This window comes from Erigeron canadensis, chromosome 4 (assembly GCF_010389155.1).
Source record: "Erigeron canadensis isolate Cc75 chromosome 4, C_canadensis_v1, whole genome shotgun sequence".
Classification (NCBI taxonomy): Eukaryota; Viridiplantae; Streptophyta; class Magnoliopsida; order Asterales; family Asteraceae; genus Erigeron; species Erigeron canadensis.
The window spans coordinates 38,686,224-38,705,168 of NC_057764.1; the positions used below are offsets into that span (position 1 = coordinate 38,686,224).

At 30.7% G+C, this 18,945-nt stretch overlaps 1 protein-coding gene and 2 long non-coding RNA genes across 6 annotated transcripts; all 3 read left to right on the plus strand.

The window, feature by feature from the left end:
• Positions 1–3,228: 3,228 nt before the first annotated feature.
• On the plus strand, positions 3,229–6,086 carry LOC122596742 (protein kinase PINOID 2). The gene is made up of 2 exons (XM_043769370.1): positions 3,229–3,817; positions 5,083–6,086. The coding sequence occupies exons 1-2, from the start codon at positions 3,264–3,266 to the stop codon at positions 5,954–5,956; spliced, it is 1,428 nt and encodes a 475-aa protein (XP_043625305.1). The 5' UTR covers positions 3,229–3,263; the 3' UTR covers positions 5,957–6,086.
• Positions 6,087–14,282: 8,196 nt separating this feature from the next.
• On the plus strand, positions 14,283–16,403 carry LOC122598067. Of its 4 annotated transcripts, XR_006323519.1 has the most exons (6): positions 14,283–14,618; positions 14,781–14,893; positions 14,998–15,041; positions 15,137–15,210; positions 15,853–16,104; positions 16,187–16,403. It is a non-coding gene; the product is annotated as an uncharacterized LOC122598067 (long non-coding RNA). The 4 variants fall into 4 exon arrangements; XR_006323521.1 differs by lacking the exon at positions 14,283–14,618 and having other exon boundaries at positions 14,625–14,893; positions 14,973–15,041; XR_006323518.1 differs by lacking the exon at positions 14,283–14,618 and having other exon boundaries at positions 14,625–14,893.
• Positions 16,404–17,395: 992 nt separating this feature from the next.
• Positions 17,396–18,721, plus strand: LOC122594899. The gene is made up of 4 exons (XR_006323142.1): positions 17,396–17,552; positions 17,858–17,905; positions 18,011–18,210; positions 18,431–18,721. It is a non-coding gene; the product is annotated as an uncharacterized LOC122594899 (long non-coding RNA).
• The last annotated feature ends 224 nt before the right edge of the window (positions 18,722–18,945 follow it).

Sequence of the window (18,945 nt, forward strand, 5' to 3'; positions counted from 1 at the left end):
TTAATGTTCGGTATTAGATCGATCAGAACCTAAAGAATTTATATGTGTGTGCGACCTCGTTTGGTTTGGTTTGGTTATGACCCAAAACCATACCGAAACTGAAAATTTTGTTCAAGTGTTTTTCATGATAACCAAATCAAACCTAATCAGTAGTTTTTACTAGCATGGTATTCGTATGATGCGACGGTGTGTTGACAACGACAGATAGTAATTGTGACAGTGAGATCAAATGGTGTAAATAATTAATGTAAATGTGTTTAACTTAAAAGGATAATAGAAATATTTTATAATATAAGGGACTGAGTGTAATTTAATATAAAGAGTTGATAATGGTTTAATTCATTAAAATTAGTTTGGTCAATTCATATGTCTAATTTTTTTAAACTTTCAAGATAAGGGCTAAGGCTATAAGTTTATATAGTATTATAGATTTATATTGGTTAGACTCAAAACCATACCGAAAATGTACGGTGTAATTACCAATAGATTCGATTCCCATAAAAAAACTGTGTAGAAAGATAGTATGTAATTTTTTTTTAAAGGGAGTGTGGATAAATGATTAACACCTTACACCTTTAATTTTTATGCGTTCACATCGGGTTCGAATCCTAACAAGGTTATTATTAATTTTGATATATAGATAAATATAACATTGTTAAGGCTCTCTTGCTATATTTATATGTGGTATGATTTGAACCTATAACTAGAAAGATAGTACGTGATTAATAAATGAAAATGTGGAGCACGGGAGATCCATGGGATTCTTTGTTCTTACAGCTTTAATATCTTGCCATAATTACGGATACCCATTTAAAATTACCAAAAGCTCCTTCACTTTTATACCAAGGCCACCATTGAAAGGAGGTCCTTTCGCACCTTTTCACAGTCACTTTGACCATCTTCAAACGGTGGAAAACAAATATTACCAAATATATTTACTTAATATTTTATAATCATAATTTAATTACGTACCCTGTACATGTAAATCACTTTCACAGGATACTAAATTTATGCCATATTTGCACATTCTAAAACTTATACTTCTTTGCAGATCTTAGCTAAAAATAGATACCGAGAAAAAGGTCGGTCGGTATATCCTGTATTTACCTTTCACAACTAGATAACTATGCACTTACCTCAAAATGTTCATCTATATATATAGTTTCGTATTATTTAATCAAGTAGCTAGGGGCCTCACTACCTCAGCGTATATATGTTTCAGATGTATAAACTACGTACATTAATTAATTACTACATGAAACTAAATGATACAAATATCTAGTTATAATCCGATTTTTTCAAAGGTGTGAAAACTAATGAACTGTAATCTTAAAAGGATCCGCGTCAAGAAAACCTGACAAGCAGATCCCTATTTAATTTAAACCATCGTGAAAAACAATTTACAATGTCAAAGCTTAAACCTAAGACCTTAGAGGATAAAATCCACTCACCCCCACCCCAAAGACCACGTACTCTAGGGCAAAATGAGGTGGCTAACCCGGCCACCTAAGTGAATTGGTTAGTGAATGATCAATCTAATTACATGTTACACTTATCGATCTGAATTAATTAGCTATAACCTTATCAATAAATAAAACAAGATCGACATCAAAACAAAATAAAACATGGTGGTGTGAAAATTAAAGTATAATAATAGTTGCACATGTGAGCAACTTATGTCCCAAATTCTCCAAATATTCTTTGGGTTCCTCCCATCTAGCAAAAGTAGCACCTTGTTACTTTGTTGGTTTTGTATTACAAAAGAAAAAATAAAATCATTATTGCATCTACGCCAAACTATATGTTATTTAAATAGGATTATTGCCAACATATATTTAACTATGTACGTACAATTATCGATGCATCGTAAATAACGACTTTAGGGACATAACATGTGTTTTTAATTATCTAAAAGATCAATGGAATTATAACATCAGTGATCGAGTTATTAGTGGATAATGTAATAATGGTTAAAAGTAATAAATCATTTGTGTAAGAAAATGAAATGCAATGATAATAAGTCTTTTTTAATCATGATAGTATTTGATTAAAGTTAAAGTATTGGTTTTAAAGTAAGTATCGCAATATGAATATGAATATATATATATATATAGGGGTGGGTTATTTATAGTACAAGTATTTAAAAAAGTACAAAAAGTACATGTCTAAGTTAACTTACACATGTTTGTTCCTTTCATCTCCGACCACCACCACCACCACCATGATCATCTCCGACCACCACCATGTGTAAGTACAACTTTTTTTTATTTAGCATTGGTACGGGCCAGAGGCCCTCATCCGTTCTAAGCTGACCGTCAAGGGACGCATATGGGAATCATATGGATTTGATGGACGACGATCTAAGAGATGGTGACGGTTTGCTACGGTACGGGCGAAACCCTTGATGCCGGCGCCGTGGTTGGGGTGGTCGGAGATGATGGTGGCTGGTGGTGATTGTCTCGCGAAGGAAAAAACCAGGAAATTTTAGACCCTAAAATGCTAAATAAAAAAAAGTTGTACTTACACATGTGTAAGTTAGTTACACATGTGTAACTCTCACCGGAGATGGTCGCCGTCGTCGGAGGATCATGGTGGTGGTCAGAGATGATCATGGTGGTGGTGGTGGTGATCGGAGATGGAAAGAAGAAGGAAGAAAAAGGAGGAAATATCTTGTACTTTTTGTACTTTTTTAAACCCTTATACTAAAAATAACTTTCATATATATATATATATAGAGAGAGAGAGATAGGGTGAGTAGAATCGTTTTTTTTTTTCCTTCCGAAGTTTACAAGTCTTTCGTTGTATTAGTTGAATTTCAAGGTCAAGTACATAATGGCTAGAAAACACTATCAAAAGGGTTGATAATAAATCCATATAGTTTAAATAAGCAAGGCTAAATAAAACACCTCCTCAAAATTAACTTTGTATAAACAATTTCATTTAACTTGATCAGAACACATGCATTACCATTTAATAATACTAAACTCATAGCTTTTGAAATTTCTTCACATCTAGTGTTAACAAATATATACTAAATCTTCGTTAAAATACGAGAGGTTACATTTACGACACATGTAAAGATCATAATATAAAACTAAGAAAAATTGGTAAAATAATAATAATAGAAAAAAAAACATTACTTTATCCATAAAAGCCTGTTTCCACACATCTACATATATAAATGCACCATCCCAACAAAACAAAAATACAAGTTTTTCATTCCATTTCTTTCTTTCTTTCAATAATTTTCTTCAAAAGCCATAATGGCAACAATATTAACACGAGATGATCAATCCGACTACGAAAGCAGTTGCTCATCCATCACCGTCCCAGACTCGAGTCGGAGCTGGATGAGCAACGTCAGCTTTGGGAGTCGCCGAAGCTCAGTCTCTGGCGACCCTTCACACAAACCACACAAAGCAAACCAAGCTGCGTGGGAAGCCATGAAACGCTTGCGTGCGGAAAAAGGTGGTCAAGTTAGTTTAGACCATTTCAAAATCTTGAAACGGGTCGGGTCAGGAGACATAGGGAATGTGTATCTATGTCAAATTCGTAACCCGGTTGTGGGCCTACCAAATAGTTTGTATGCAATGAAAGTGGTGGATAGAGAAGCCTTAGCTATTAGAAAGAAGTTGCAACGGGCCGAAATGGAGAAAGAAATTTTATCGGGTTTGGATCACCCGTTTTTACCAACTCTTTATGCTGAGTTTGATGCTTCACATTACTCATGTTTGGTTATGGAGTTTTGTCCCGGCGGTGACTTGCATGCCGCCCGGCAACGGCGGCCCGGAAGGTGTTTTAGCATTTCCTCTGCTAAGTAAGTAAATACTACTGATCAGTACTGTATTTCACTAGTTAATTGATTTGTTATATTAATATCAACTTCTTGTAACATTTATATTTTTCTGTTTGTCCAAAAAAATATACTCGTATACTCTAGTGCTTAACATAGTAAGATAATTATTACATTCTGGTTTTTCCTTTTCAAAGTGTAAACTGTTTACTATAAGATGGTAGTGACATTAATTGGGTTTATTTGATTGGTCCTTAATATTTTAGACACTTAAGTGGAAAGTTTACTTACTAATTAACTTTTAATACTCGTATAAGATAGTAGTGAGGTTAATTGTGGTTTTAGTGTTATGCTTAGTCTTTAATATTTTAGATATGTAACTGAAAATTTTACTTAGTAATTATTAACCTTTTTACTAGTAGATAGTAGTGAGAGTAATTGGGTTTCCTGGTGTTTTGATTGGTTTTTAATATTTTAGATATTTAGTTTATTTAACTTGTACTAAAAAGAAGAAGAAGAAATATATCCTATTAGGCTATCTCCAATGCTAAAGATGTTTTTAGGCATCCTTTAGCTGCCACCTCATATCCTTATAAATTTTTAAAATCCTTAAATTTTACCTCCAATCATACAAGCATCCTTACATATCCTTACATCATATCCTTAAATGAAATGTAAAGTTAAAAAGAGGTTATGGACATCCAAAACCATATCCTTGGTGAAGGATATAAAGGCTATAGACAAGCAAGGACAAACATGTTTCAATGCTATGTACAAAAATAGGATAAAAAAAGATCTCGACGAATATACACGAACTTCTCGGAAATAGACTTATATTTTTGGTCTTGCATGACATGTCTATGTGTACATCTTTTTAGGTGAGTTGTGTCTTTCAAAGTAAATGTCAAAATTCTGATCTATAGTGTTTGTTGAGTTTTTATTTTAAATAAAAACATTATTACAGGTGAATAATAACTGAATAATGACCATGAGCATTTGTAAGTATATTTAATCTATAAGCTGTGATTTATCTTAGGTTTAATAATTTATATATGTTAATTAGTAATGTTCATAAACAATGACTTGGATATGAATTATAAATTACATTACCGTTAATAAATTCCAAATTAAATTAAATTCAACCCAGCCCAACCCGAATAGGTATTATAGGAGTAGAAGTTTCAAAAATGTTGTACGAAACTATAAAAACTTATTATTTTTTGAAAATTTATATGATTGTGTACTTGTGTATGCTAACTAGCTTGTGGTTGATAATTGTTTAAATTTAGGTTTTATGCTGCTGAAACGTTGTTAGCGCTAGAGTATCTTCACATGATGGGCATAGTCTATCGAGATCTCAAGCCTGAAAATGTTCTTGTTAGAGAAGATGGTCACATAATGTTATCGGATTTTGATCTTTCACTCAAATGTGATGTTGTTCCTAAACTTATCCGCTCAAAACCCGATTCAACTAGAACAGTTGATTACGATGATGAGTGCCATGATCTAAAATGCTCGACACCCTCTTGTGTCATTCCTATTCAACCGGTCCTCTATTCGTGTTTTTCATTGCGGAAAACCAAACACAACCCCGCCACCACCATAATCACGGAAAATGTTGAGTGTCAAGAATATAGAACCGAGTTAGTTGCGGAACCCCTTAATGCACGATCAAAATCATTTGTCGGGACTCATGAATACCTGGCCCCAGAAGTAATCTCGGGCCAGGGCCATGGGGGTGCCGTCGATTGGTGGACCCTAGGGGTTTTCCTGTATGAACTATTATATGGGATCACACCATTTAAGGGTGAGAACAATGAGAAAACACTTATCAACATATTGAAGAAGCCTTTAAGCTTTCCACGAATTGGTGTAAGCACAAGTAAAGAGTATGAAGAAATGGTGAAGGTACAAGACTTAATTGCAAGATTGCTTGTGAAAAATCCTAAAAAAAGAATTGGAAGCTTGAAGGGTTCGGTGGAAATAAAAAAACATGAGTTCTTTAAGGGTGTTAATTGGGCTTTGATTAGGTCCGTTAGGCCCCCAGAGGTCCCAAAGGAGATGATGAAGATTAGAAATAGGGTAGTGGTACCCAAGCTAATGACCAAGAAAGAAAGAGATGCACCATTTCAAATCCCAAATCATCATTTTGACTACTTTTAGAAGGGATTTGTATATAGGAAACAACTAATTCTAGGCTAGTGTCATGCTTTTTTTTGTGTCAAATTTTCATATTAAGAACTCTGTATAATTCTTTTAAACGTACAAATTATTATAGCAATGTTCTTTCGAATCACACAACTTTAGGCTTGGAGAATAGGATCTAAATTGTTTTTGTGTCATTAATGTGTAACCTAATTATAATGTTTAACTAAAGCTTTTAATTAAGATGTTCTTTGTTATAGTTGTAATTTTCTATAAAGTTTACTTGTAAATTTTGAGCTTCTTCTTAGTTTCTTGAGTTGTATGTGAATTGTATGTATGAATGTTTCATGTGCACTCTATAAAGTTTAAAGTATGTTTAGACATACACATATACAAAAATAAACACAAATTGCTCTGTATGTATCCGACAATTAATAAACAAGTTTAATTTACTATACATCATAAGACAAGTGAATTAAAAATGATCAAGTGATCGAGACCAATTTCCTTGAGACAAAATAATGACAATCAGTAGTATGACAATAGTCGTTAGGAAGATTGGGGTCAATATCACGAAATGTTCATTAAGGAGGATAAAAGTAGTAAACATGTTCGATCAAGAACTAGTTTTTCAGTGGCAATATGTAAGTCACGGACTCACGCGCGGTTTAGAAAAAAAATCACTAATATTAGACAAAGTCAATTAACTAAAAAACACATAACTGATCTCCAATAACTCAAAAGATTTATATTGTTGTTATATGACATTTCACATCAACAATTCAGGACATAAAATTAAACCTTCTCAATATAACTAAAAAAGGATATATGGGTTTTTTTTTTTTTCTATATGATATTTTAAGTTTTTTGCCACATTGAATTTTTAATGGATTGTCATTTTTTTCATTTAAATTAATATTTTGTGTATGACCTTAATCATCAATTTCAATCCTAATCATCAATCATAATTATAATCATTATTATTTATTTTTCTATTTCTATAAGACTACAAAGATGTTTATATACATTTTACTATGTTTTTTATTAATTCCATAAAAATTATCTTTTTTAAAATGATATTGTTTATTAAAATATGTTTTTTTTTGAAAAATATTTATTATATTATATTTAATGAAGTCTTTTTTTCTATAATTTAGATAGAACATCGAAGCAACCTTTCTATCTTGGTAGTGGGAAAGTTTGTCTACATCATAACCTCCATATACAACGGCGACTCAAAACCCATGAAAGATGACATTAAACAAGTTTTTTTATTTCCTTCTTTTATAAAACTGATAATAAAAATAAAATTCTTAACTAGTATCCGAACTTAATTTAAGAAGCGGGCACTTTCTTTTCTTTTTCTATTTTGTTTATAAAGAAAGTTAGATAATTTTATTAGATAATTAAGTCGATGAAAAGTTGAAGCAATGGCATGTGATATACTGTAAAAATACAATCCACTTTTTGGAATATTTACCTCTGTTGTCATGGATCTCTTGCATATAGTTATTATATTTTTCTTTATATATAGTTTAAGGGGTTTGTTAAATACAATTCTAAGGTCTATGTTTAAGGTACATAAATTGCTTGTACATTTACTATGAAAATTAGGGGCCGAACTTTTAATATAGAAAGTACAATTTTTTTTATACACGTTAAATACAGCTAGGGGTGTATTTAGCATTTCTCATAGTTTAATGAACAATATTTAGGTGTAAAGTATTGGCCGGGGCACCTCATTATAGTCGCCATGTTTTTTCTTTCATAATTCATGTGATCACCATTATTACTTACCTCATAAATCATTGAGATTAAATATTATATACTTTACGGTAATTCTTTCTTAATTTCATATTTTTTAAAATTTTTTTACGTTACATGACTAATTAAGTTGTTAAACAGATAATTAAATTATTTTTTTCTTAAAGATTATTTATATATATAATTTTATTAAGACTGTTTATCTATAGATTTACTCCCCGTAGTCCGTACGTCGTATATGTTTGTATAAATTTGTTATTGTAGTACAAGAATGATATGATGATGAAACTACTTTATTAAAGGATTAAATGAGTCCAAAAAGATGAAGTCAAAACTAAATAATGAAGAGTTCAAGTGGAGAATGTTATGATTTCATCATTTAAAAGACTCATTCATGAATTTTTGGTCAGCTTGTCAGTTCCCATTTTGCATGCGGCACTCACTTTTTTCCACCGCTAGCTTTTCATTGTCAATTTTATTTCTGATTAATCGTAAAAGATATCTACAAAAAATTAATGCATTTTTTTAATAGCAAGCCTTTTTCTTAGATGAAGTTCATCTAATAATCGCATATAAATTAATTTGATCATATATAGCATTTACCTTAATTTAATGTAGCTAAGATCCGGTTCAAAATTCAATGGACTTAATAGAAAAAATACTTAATCTAACTATAAATATTATAATTTGACTTATAATAAAAAGACTAAACAGAGCGGGGCGGAAGGGGGAATCTCGCCCATTTTCTTGTCATGAGCACCACCCCTCTTAAACATATAAGCCCCTAAGTCCTTTTGGGCGGAAAAAATCTCTCGCCCCAAACTTTGTTTCTTCCAAGAAAGTGAGCCGTTGGAACGGCTAGTTTATTTAAAAAAAAAAAAATTTTTTACCTTTCAAAATTATTTATCATCTATATATACACACTACACCACACAATTGTTCTTGTCTCTTTCTTTCTTTCTTTCTTTTCTTCTTCACTTTTCTTTAAATTTTTAACAATGTTTCCTAATAATAATAACTTTAATAATAATAACCCTTTTTTTAATAATAATAACTCTTTTAATAATAATAATAATAATAATAATCGTTATGTCCGTCCTAATCAAAATCAACAAGACGTCAACGATCCTAATATGCTATCAAACGCAACGTTGTTCCAATTGATCCAACAAATGGGTTCTACGCCACCACAAATGACGGGGTTTACACCATTCTATGCGCCACGACAAGAGGGTTTATACGATTTTGGTGGGATTACGCCACCACAAAACACGCCGGGTTCATTTTTTGGTAACTTTTTATATTTTTTCGGTTATATATATATTTTTATACATATATATATATTTATATATATATCGTTAGTCTGTTTAATTTTAGTTTGTTTAAATTGTTTAAGTATTGGACTTTGTTATGTTTAATTTTAGTTTGTTTAAGTATTGAACTTTATTATGTTTAATTTTAGTTTGTTTAAGTTGTTTAAAAATTGTTATGTAATGAACTTTATTTTTAAATTATGTGGAATGTTTGTTTAATATGGATGTGTTATATGTTTTGAAGTAAAAAAGTTAAAAATAATATGTAAAAGTAAAAAAAAAAAAAATGCTAGGTGAAACATGGATGTCACATGGTATTTATCCCCCCACCCTAAATATGTCTCACTCCCCCTTTTCCCACCAAAATTCTCTTGCTTACGTGACGCCACATGACGGATATCCCCCACCCCTAAATATGTCTCACTTTTTTTAGCCTAATTGTATAGATTTAAGTCGGATCATATAAACATCATTTATTTAGTCAGTTAGTTAATAACTAAAAACATCATTTATTTAGTCAGTTACTTAATTCTAAAAACTAATTAAAGAAACTTAAAGATTCATATAGCTAAATATCTATCGAATTCATAAATTCTTCTATTTTGATATAGTGGAACTAGCTAGCTAGATACATATAAAGAAAACACATGGTCCTTTCATCGAAAAGGACATATTAAGAATGTCATATCAATTCAAGGATTATACAAAAAAGTTAGAAATGATGAAAGCAATTACAGTGGTAAATTTTTTGGATGGGAATCATTCTTAAATCTTGAATCATCACCACAAATAATTAATTTAAAAAATTACCCATATAACTATTCTACATTATGTCATATAAATGCGATGATGATAAGTGATTTTGAAGCCTGCACCTCAGAATTCAAACGTAAAACCTCCTCTTCTCTTGTGTCCTTTTTTTCCCCCTTTTTTTTTGATTCCTTTTAGGATATAATCAATTTATTTATTTTTTGGTTTAAAATTCCTCTTAAGAGCCCAAAAATGTTTATTACGATTTGTATTCGATAAGTCGTCTACTTATAAATTACGAGTTCAAGTCCCTTTTATACATATGAAAAAGAATTTATATGAATTAATTGACTATCTAAAGAAAAAGAGAAAAAAAATTTTTTTTCGCAAGTTCAAGATTAATGTATCAATAAATGGTAAAATGTCTCTTTTTAACAATAAATTCACCTTCAACTTTTGTTTCCTTTTTAAGAAAGTCATTTTTGTATAATATGAACTAGTCTTGTACCCGTGCGATGCGGCGGGATATAAGAAAAAAACGTTAGTTAATTATCGGTACCGTGTTATTATAAGAATGTATGATTCAACTCAAGTGTTTCTTAGTCCAGTTGAAAGTGCAAACCGCCATTGTTGTTTCAGAGAAAGGAAGGGACATGCCTAAAGTTTTTCTTTTAAGGGTATTTTTGGAATTTCAGGGATAAAGTGTTTGATAAGAGCATAGATTAAAAGGGTAAATTAGAGATTTTAAAGGTAGAGTGTTAAATTTTGGAGGGGGTAGTTTGTTTATATAGATAGTATAGATATGGGTGTTCGAAACTGTTATTCGAAATCCATTTTGAGTTTATTTAAAAAGTCCAATATCTAATATTAAAATTTCAAATATTCGAAAAAATTAAAAAGTAACCTATTTTTTAAATTTCAATATCTATATTCTAAGATCTAAAAATATCCAAAATTTTAATTTCAATACACCAAAATATTCAAAGGTATCAAAACTGAATATATATATATATATATATTAGGTATCTTACCCGCACGATGTACAACAATTAAAAAGGTTTGTTTGGGGAAAAAGTTATATATACATATATAGGTTCCCAATAACTGTTTAACACCTTAGTGAATTATTCTATAAGTTTATTATTATGTAAATATTGATATGTAGTTCATGTTCAATTCCTAGATCAGTATTATTTTGAATGACATTATATTACATTTTATCACCAATATTTACATAAATTAAAAATGAAACATATCAATAATCTCTTATAAAATAAAGTGGCCTCCCTATTTTAAGAAATTCAGTATTTTTTTCAATATCTCCAAACTACCCCTAAATAACCTTAACAAATATATCTAAAATGGTCAAATTTTGCACCTTATTACTATTTGCATCCAATCCTCAACTTATATTTAAAATTATAAACACGGTTAGACGTCTCATCGTCGCATCTCATGAAAGTAACCTAAACAGTTTGTACTACCATTACGACATCTCACGCGTTATAAACCATTGCTGCTGCAACGCGCGGGTGCTCTTCTAATATCCCATTAAGAATCACTATTAATTTGACTTAATTTATATTATATTTTATCATCAACATCAACATCAACATAAACTAACTATGAAACGTATCTTTAATCAAAGTGTCAACAATATCATCAATTATCGTTATGTTGATAACCAAACATTGACAAATCCACAAAAGCTATACTATAAGAATTAAGAAATGAAGATAATATAAGAGGCCTAAAAAAAACTTTTAAAGGGGAGATTTAAAATTCATTCAGAATAAAAAGAAAATAGATACCACGATAGTATATTTAGTTTAATGTTTATTAAATGATGAAATAAGTCATGATTCTATGTATTTGCCAAAGAGATGACTTTTGCTTGAATACCTTATCATGTTGTAAATCAAATAAATAATTAAATATTGTGTTATTATTTAAGAAAGATATGAAATAAGATGATAAAATATGAAACTAAATTTTTTTGACATATATATCGCAAAGACAATATAGATTGCCGAACTTAAAATTAATTAAAGTTTTTCATTGTAATATTTTCCTTAAATATGAATAAATAAGATAAATATAATCAGAAAAAGTAAGAGGATGCCACATAATTTATAATCCTATGTGGCAAGTTTATAAAATAGGTTTTAGTTTTTAGACCCTCTAGAATCATTCGGATTCTTATTGTTTTAATAATTATATATATATATATATATATATATATATATAGATATATAGGATAGAGATCAAATGAGAAGATACCTTAAGGAGAGAAAAGAGAGAAGGTTCGTTTTTTTTAGCCTTTTTTTTAAAAATTTTTTCCCGTTTTTCACTTTTTTCATTCTCTCTTTAATTAACCAATTTCATAAAAAAAATTTATAAATATTTTTAAAATATTTTATTTTCAAAGGGCATAGCCCGTAAGCTATAGCCGAAGTCTCTCAGACTATGGCGGAGCCATGATAACTAAGGGTGAAGCCCGTAAGGTAGATTACCCTATCACTGATCACCCTCTATGACCTATCACCATAAATGACCTATATATCACTCGCACCAGCTACCCTTTATTAATATCCTTAAGGGCGAAACCCGTACCTTTACATGTATAACTCACTAACTCGGGTTAGAACTTTTTTTTTCTAAATTTTTTAAAATTTTTTTTATGTATTGAGTTAATTAAAAAAAGAATGAAAAAACATTAAATAAAAAAGGTAAAAAAAAAAACGGACCTTCTCTCTAGATCTCTACTATATATATATATATACTAGCATTGTACCCGCGCATTGCGGTGGTTTGATGGTGACGCCAATTGTTAGTAGTAACGGCGGCCGTCGTGGTGTTGGTGGTGGTGAGTGAGTGTAACTGTAAATGTAATATATGTAAAGGGGTATTGGAGATAATCTAGAAGATAAAAGATTGATGGTGTAAATTAATTTATCAAGGGTAAAATGATAATTTTGTATCTAACATTTTTATGACAGAGAAAATGATAATTATTATAAGATGGTGTATATATATATAGGATGTTTATATAAGACTATTAGATACCCAAGCTTATATGTGATATACTCACATAATAATTTTTTACCCATAAAGTTCATGGAGGCCCAACACATTAAACAAATAATATTAGTATGTGAGGAGTTTCAGACCTAAGCTCAGGTGTCGGACAACCTTATATATATATATATACGAGGGAAGAGAATATTTGACTATCATGTACCTAAGCTTGGGTATAGAATCTTTCACATAACATTTCTTTAAACCATAAAATTCATGGTGACCATGTGATTTATTTATTTTACAACAAATATTAAAAAATCAATATATGAGGTAATCTATATCTAAACTTGGATACATGATATTCACATATTAACTTTTTCGTATATATTTTGATTTTGGATTTCATATGTGTTCGGACAAATATCTTATATTCGAATTGAAATATGGACACATGTTAATTACTTTATACAAATTAATGAATGTACTCTTAAAATATACACGGCACTATTGTTAACATAAAAATAATGGTCGTGCAAGAAAGTTCGCTAAATCTATCTATTCGTTTAACATTTAACTTTAACACAAAAAGTATCTTCACAATTCATTTTCATCTTCACAATTATAGTTGCAGAAAAGTTAAAGTAAATAAATGATTATATCCATCGTAAAATGAAGAACTTTGTAGAAAAAAGAAATATAGCTAAATTGCGTATATAGCATATAAGTTTTGTACCCTGAAACAATTACTTTAAATATATAAAATGCAAATAAAGAAACATAAAGGCTAGCCATGATTAGTATAATTTGCCTTTTAATTACATTTGCATAAACTATGCATGTTGTTAAGGATTAAGACAAAGTTATATATCTATTATCTGGAGTGATATCCGGTTCAACTCTGTTGCATGTTGCTGTCTTTAAATTTTATATATGGTATCTTAAGATACCTTTTCATATAAACAGTTATTCGAGTATTTGTGACAAAGAAAATATTAATTAATCGACTTTGTTATTCGTAGCTTTTAGCCTCTTGATGCTATGGACATGGAACAACAAAATTAGGTTGTTGATAACTTTTACAAATTATTTCGTAAAGTGAATAATATCTTATCTATATGTCTATACTCTATGGTCTATACATGCGGATTTATGTTTTGCAAAATCCTTAAATCAATCGGCTTCTGGTTGACTAGTTCTAAGTTCTAACAACGGTGAGATGTTGTTACTTGGAAAAATATAGCATATGGGCCAATCCCAGATTTTGGGAGGAAGTATCATATGGGCCATATCTGACGGTTAAGTATTATTGGGCTGACAAAGATGTATACATCAGATGGACTTTTAAGTAAAAGTTGAAGGTTCACTTTTCTCTAGATGGTTGCTACTTTATACTTATCTATACTTTTTTATAAAAGAGATTAACTTTAAGACATTCAAAACTTAAAATGTCTATACTACCCTTGACTTAAAATCTGTACATCTTCATTACGTTCAGAACTCCCACCCCAAAACCCTCCCCCTTCGTTCAACAACCATAACCCTCTCCTTCTCAATCTGCGGCCGCCATCACCACCATCAGCCCCGCTGCACGCCATCTAATCTTTCCTAAAAATTGATGCCACCATTTTGGTTATCTGCTTCGGATCGGTTGATGATGCCACCACCATTGCAATGCCACAACCATTCTTCATTCATTAGGTTTTATCTTCTACAAACCAAAGATCTAATTTTGTATTTAATAATATCTATTTTTAAATCTGATTGTTTACGGTTGATACTATTTGAAGATCAATATTGAGTTATTTTAAAACTTTTGATCAGATTGATGTAAGGTAATATTTCATTTTTGAGTTATTTTAATACTTTTGATCAGATTGATGTAAGGTAATATTTCATTTTTTATTTGTTTTTCGTGTATACATTTTTGTTTGTTATGTAAATTTTAGGGGTTTTCCCTTTTGAATAGAGAATTTTTTTTATGTTGATATGGATAGGTGGATGGTGTGGAGTACTTTTAGAAGTTGTACGAATTCTTACTGATATTAATTTAATGGTCACGAAAGCTTACATTACAACATTAGTTCTGATGGAAGGTGGTTTATGAATGGTAAAATTTAAGTTTTAATCTACATTTTTATATAGCCATTATTAGTAACCCATATCTATTTTCAATGTAATATTATTAGTTTTCTTCTTTGTTGTACTCCGCAGTATTCAATTACGTTGATGAAGAACGTTTGAATTACATTCATAAGGTATGTAAAAAATAAAGTTTTTTCAAGGGGTGTTTATGGAGATATGAATGGTGTCTATGTTTGATAAGAAAATGATTTATTAAACTTCTTGGTAGGCTATGACTCAGAGAGCTATGCGCCTGCAGTACGGAAGCAACTCTTACAAAGCTGACTTTTAAAACTTCACATGGTAAGGGCTACCGCATGTCTGCTTTTTAATCGAATTTAGTACACATTTAATAAGTTACTAGGTTTTATCGAATTTGTCATTGATCTTTATTATGTTTTCATGTTTTAAGCCACAATGATAGTGTGTAATTGTGTATGTATGTGTTTTATGGTGTGTGTGTTAACTATCATTCGAGCTTGGTTATAAGTATGAATTTCATTGATCTTTGAAGATGATGTTAACTATCGAAATCGAAAATATTACTGCACATCTTTGGTTGTATTCACGGCTTTGTTGGTGCCTATTATTATTATATTTCTAGCCTTATTGATGAGTTATCTTTATTTCTAGCTTAGGTCATCTTCACTTTAATTCAAGTCATCCGTAACATTAAATATGTTCTAAGTTGATATCTGGATATATTTTGGTTTGTTTCGTGTAAGCTAATTGCATGGCTACGTTTCTGCTATGATGTCTGTTTTTTAGATAGACCATGTGGAAGCACCCAATACTATGTTGCTCATTGCCTCATTGATATGACGAATACTACAGATTTGCTTGATGAACCTCTTTTGGGTTGACCCTTTTCCATATAATAAGGCTTTAAATGCTCTTTTTCTTTTTGCCATGCTTGATGATATAATTTCTCTAATGCTTGCTTAGGCCTGGTCGTTTGGAAGTCCAAGTGGAGACCAATCATATATATGAGTGTTTCTTTAGTTATGAACTTGCTATAGCGGTTTTGTATCTATTGCGGGTGACATTGCCTTCAATCACTTAAGAGAAATTTTGGTGCATGAAATAGGATATCTACATGTTAAGATGAAGGTATGAAGAATATTGACACACTTAGATACAACATTATTTGGAAGAGCTCCTCCAACTACCTCCGCTGGAGTTATTGACCACCATCACGTGAGTAGCAAAAGACGAAACACATATTGTTTTAATTTTTGTAACAACGATAAAATTTTATATAACAATATTGATTTTGCAGGATAGTAGTTCCTCTTACAAGCAATTTGAACTCATTGAATATACTGAACAAGCCAATAAATTAGCCCCCAAGAAGAATTTTTGCAATGTATGGAATTTTTTTTCCCTAAAGTATACTTATATTTTGGTGATCTATTATTGTTTGCCACCATTATTCAATACTACATTATCTACATTCAGTTAATATTATTAGCCACATCGTATGTGTATTTCTACTATATATTGCCCATGTATTTTGTTAGTACATTCACACAATTGAAAGGTATCGTTACATTTAACCACTGTTTTTTAAAAGTACCGCTGCAACGTGCAGACACCCCTCTAGTATGTTGTAACTTGTATCGAGTGCAATTATTTATTTTTATTATTTTGAACGAAATTTAATCTACAATTAGATGAATGTCTGTAATGAAAATTAAGACTTTTTAAAATATTCCCTAATAATCTCTCCCAAAAAATATAAAAAGTGAGACTCAAACCCTCACGAAAAAAGAGGATTTTTTTCGGTTTCATTTATCCATTTTTGGCAAACGAGTTGTGATCAAAGGATCACGGTTTTAGTCCTCGGTGGTGAACTTGTAACTGGGAACTTGAATCGTTGCCCAACGGTTAACGAGTGATGTAATTGTATCTTCTTATCCAGTTTTAGGTTAAGGTTCTTGAAGACTTTAAGTGATGTCAGTTTTGAAGGCCTTATTATTAGCATATAAATTGATGTAAAAAACAAAAAAATATGCAACTCGATCTAAGTTATTGAAGTACTAGTAATAACAAAAAATATTGATGTAACATCAGTCAACAACACCCATTAGCTGGTGTGTATGATATAGGGATGTAGGATGAGACAAATTAAGCCATTATACGTACCATAATCTTCAATTATTTAAGTAGTGGGTTCACAGTAATTACGTGACAGTATTCGACCATCATTATCATAATCTTCCTGATCAAAGATATTAACAAGCTAGGAAAAGCACAGACTTTAAAAGTCAACTTTGACAACTACGTACATGGACCATTTGTAACAAAGAATATCGAGTACCTTATAACGAGTTTCGTATTTGATTTTAGTTAAAGGGGTAGTAATGATAAATCAAATCCAATAACTTAACGAGAAATTATAAAAGTTGAAAAACGATACGATAGATATCAAGGTAACCTAGCTAATAACCCTAGAAAAACCAATCGCTAGCTCAGCAGGCAAGCAATGGATAATGTAATGGATGTATATAATGAAGTATATCGGGGGAAAGTGGATGTTCTTGTCACGTCTGTGGGTATACCCTTATTAATCTGCTACCCTGGCAATCCTTGGGACATCTCTGATGACCAGGCAGAAAGCCAGTGCCGTCGGATGCAGGAATTAGGTATATATACATATCGATCGTTACATTCCCTTAATTCCCTTCTTAATATGTACTCGTATATACAAAGTTAGGATTTTTTTTGACAATCATGGGCAATAATATACGAGTAACTTTTTTTTTTTTTTTTTTTTTATATATATATATAACAACTTTGTATGTTTATTTTACATCGTAAAGTTCATGAACTAGCTAGATCTTTGTTCGCCTATTTGTCTCGAACATGAACAAGGTCTGGTTCGGTTTTTATAATATATAAGAGTATATATAATAATGATCTTCTTATATCTTGTTTGTTGTGTTGTAAGGGATTTTACCTGAAACAACTCGAAAACGGCCTACATGTGCAGGGATAGGTAATTCCATCTTCTATTTATATTATCAATTATTATTATGTAATTTTCTTGTATCAATATACGTATGTCTTATATGCTTTTTTGCACCCGTGTATCTGTATGTAGATGCTGACAGTACACCAGCCGCAGGTAAACCTCCGGTGATCCGTTTTTTATGGGGTATGAAGTAATATGTTTGGTTTATTCAACCCGTTAAAAACAAAAAAGGATCAATATGTGCCCCCGTGTGGATGATAATGGCGAGGAAAGTCAAGTTTTGGTCGGGGATCCGAAATCTCGACAAGATTCATCAGCAGCAACTAATGGTGAGTGCTATGCTTCTACTAGCATTTGTATCGAAAATCAACCACAATTAGTGTTCGGATTAATTTGGTTAAATGCAAATATATATGCAATCTTTTGACCCATTTGATTGATCTTTTATTTAGATATTAACTTTACTCTAAGCAAATTTATTAATAACAAGTTGTAGGCGAGTTGTAATAATTAACTTGACTATTATTTTGTTGCATTATTAATTAGTAGGTAGCATAAAGGAAGTTGAAGGAGGATCTGTCGTAAACCAGGATCTCGGTGGGTCAAGTGAAATTGTAGTCAATAATTTAAACCCTGGAGCAGATTTAATTGTTGATGCTTCTAGTGACATTTAGATCCACTCCTACAGTGGATGGGGTTTCACCTTGATTACTATAGTCTTTAATCAAGATAAGTTTAAAGTACTGTAATATCAACCACACAATTAGTCTAGTGAAACACTGATTTCTTTGAGTATTTTTTTGAAAAGTAAAAAATACTGTTTTTTAGTTTTCTTGAAAACCATAGAATGCGTACTTTGTTTTTCATGCTTTGTTAAGAAAAATATTGAAAACAATTGATGTTTTCTGCAACTAGTTGACTTTCATAGTAGGCCAGGGATTTAGAAATTTTGAATGCTCTAATTGAAAAATAATATATTAGTTTGTCTTGATTAATGGAAAAATGTTTCAATTGGTCTCAAACAAAAACATGATTCTTGACATCTCATTAAAATAAACTAATTT

What these genes read in the sequence shown, in the direction of transcription:
- LOC122596742 (XM_043769370.1), top strand. Translation starts at nt 3,264, where the DNA reads ATGGCAACAATATTAACACGAGATGATCAATCCGACTACGAAAGCAGT. An exon ending in TTTAGCATTTCCTCTGCTAA is followed by an intron (nt 3,818 to 5,082) that starts GTAAGTAAATAC and finishes GTTTAAATTTAG; the next exon opens with GTTTTATGCTGCTGAAACGT.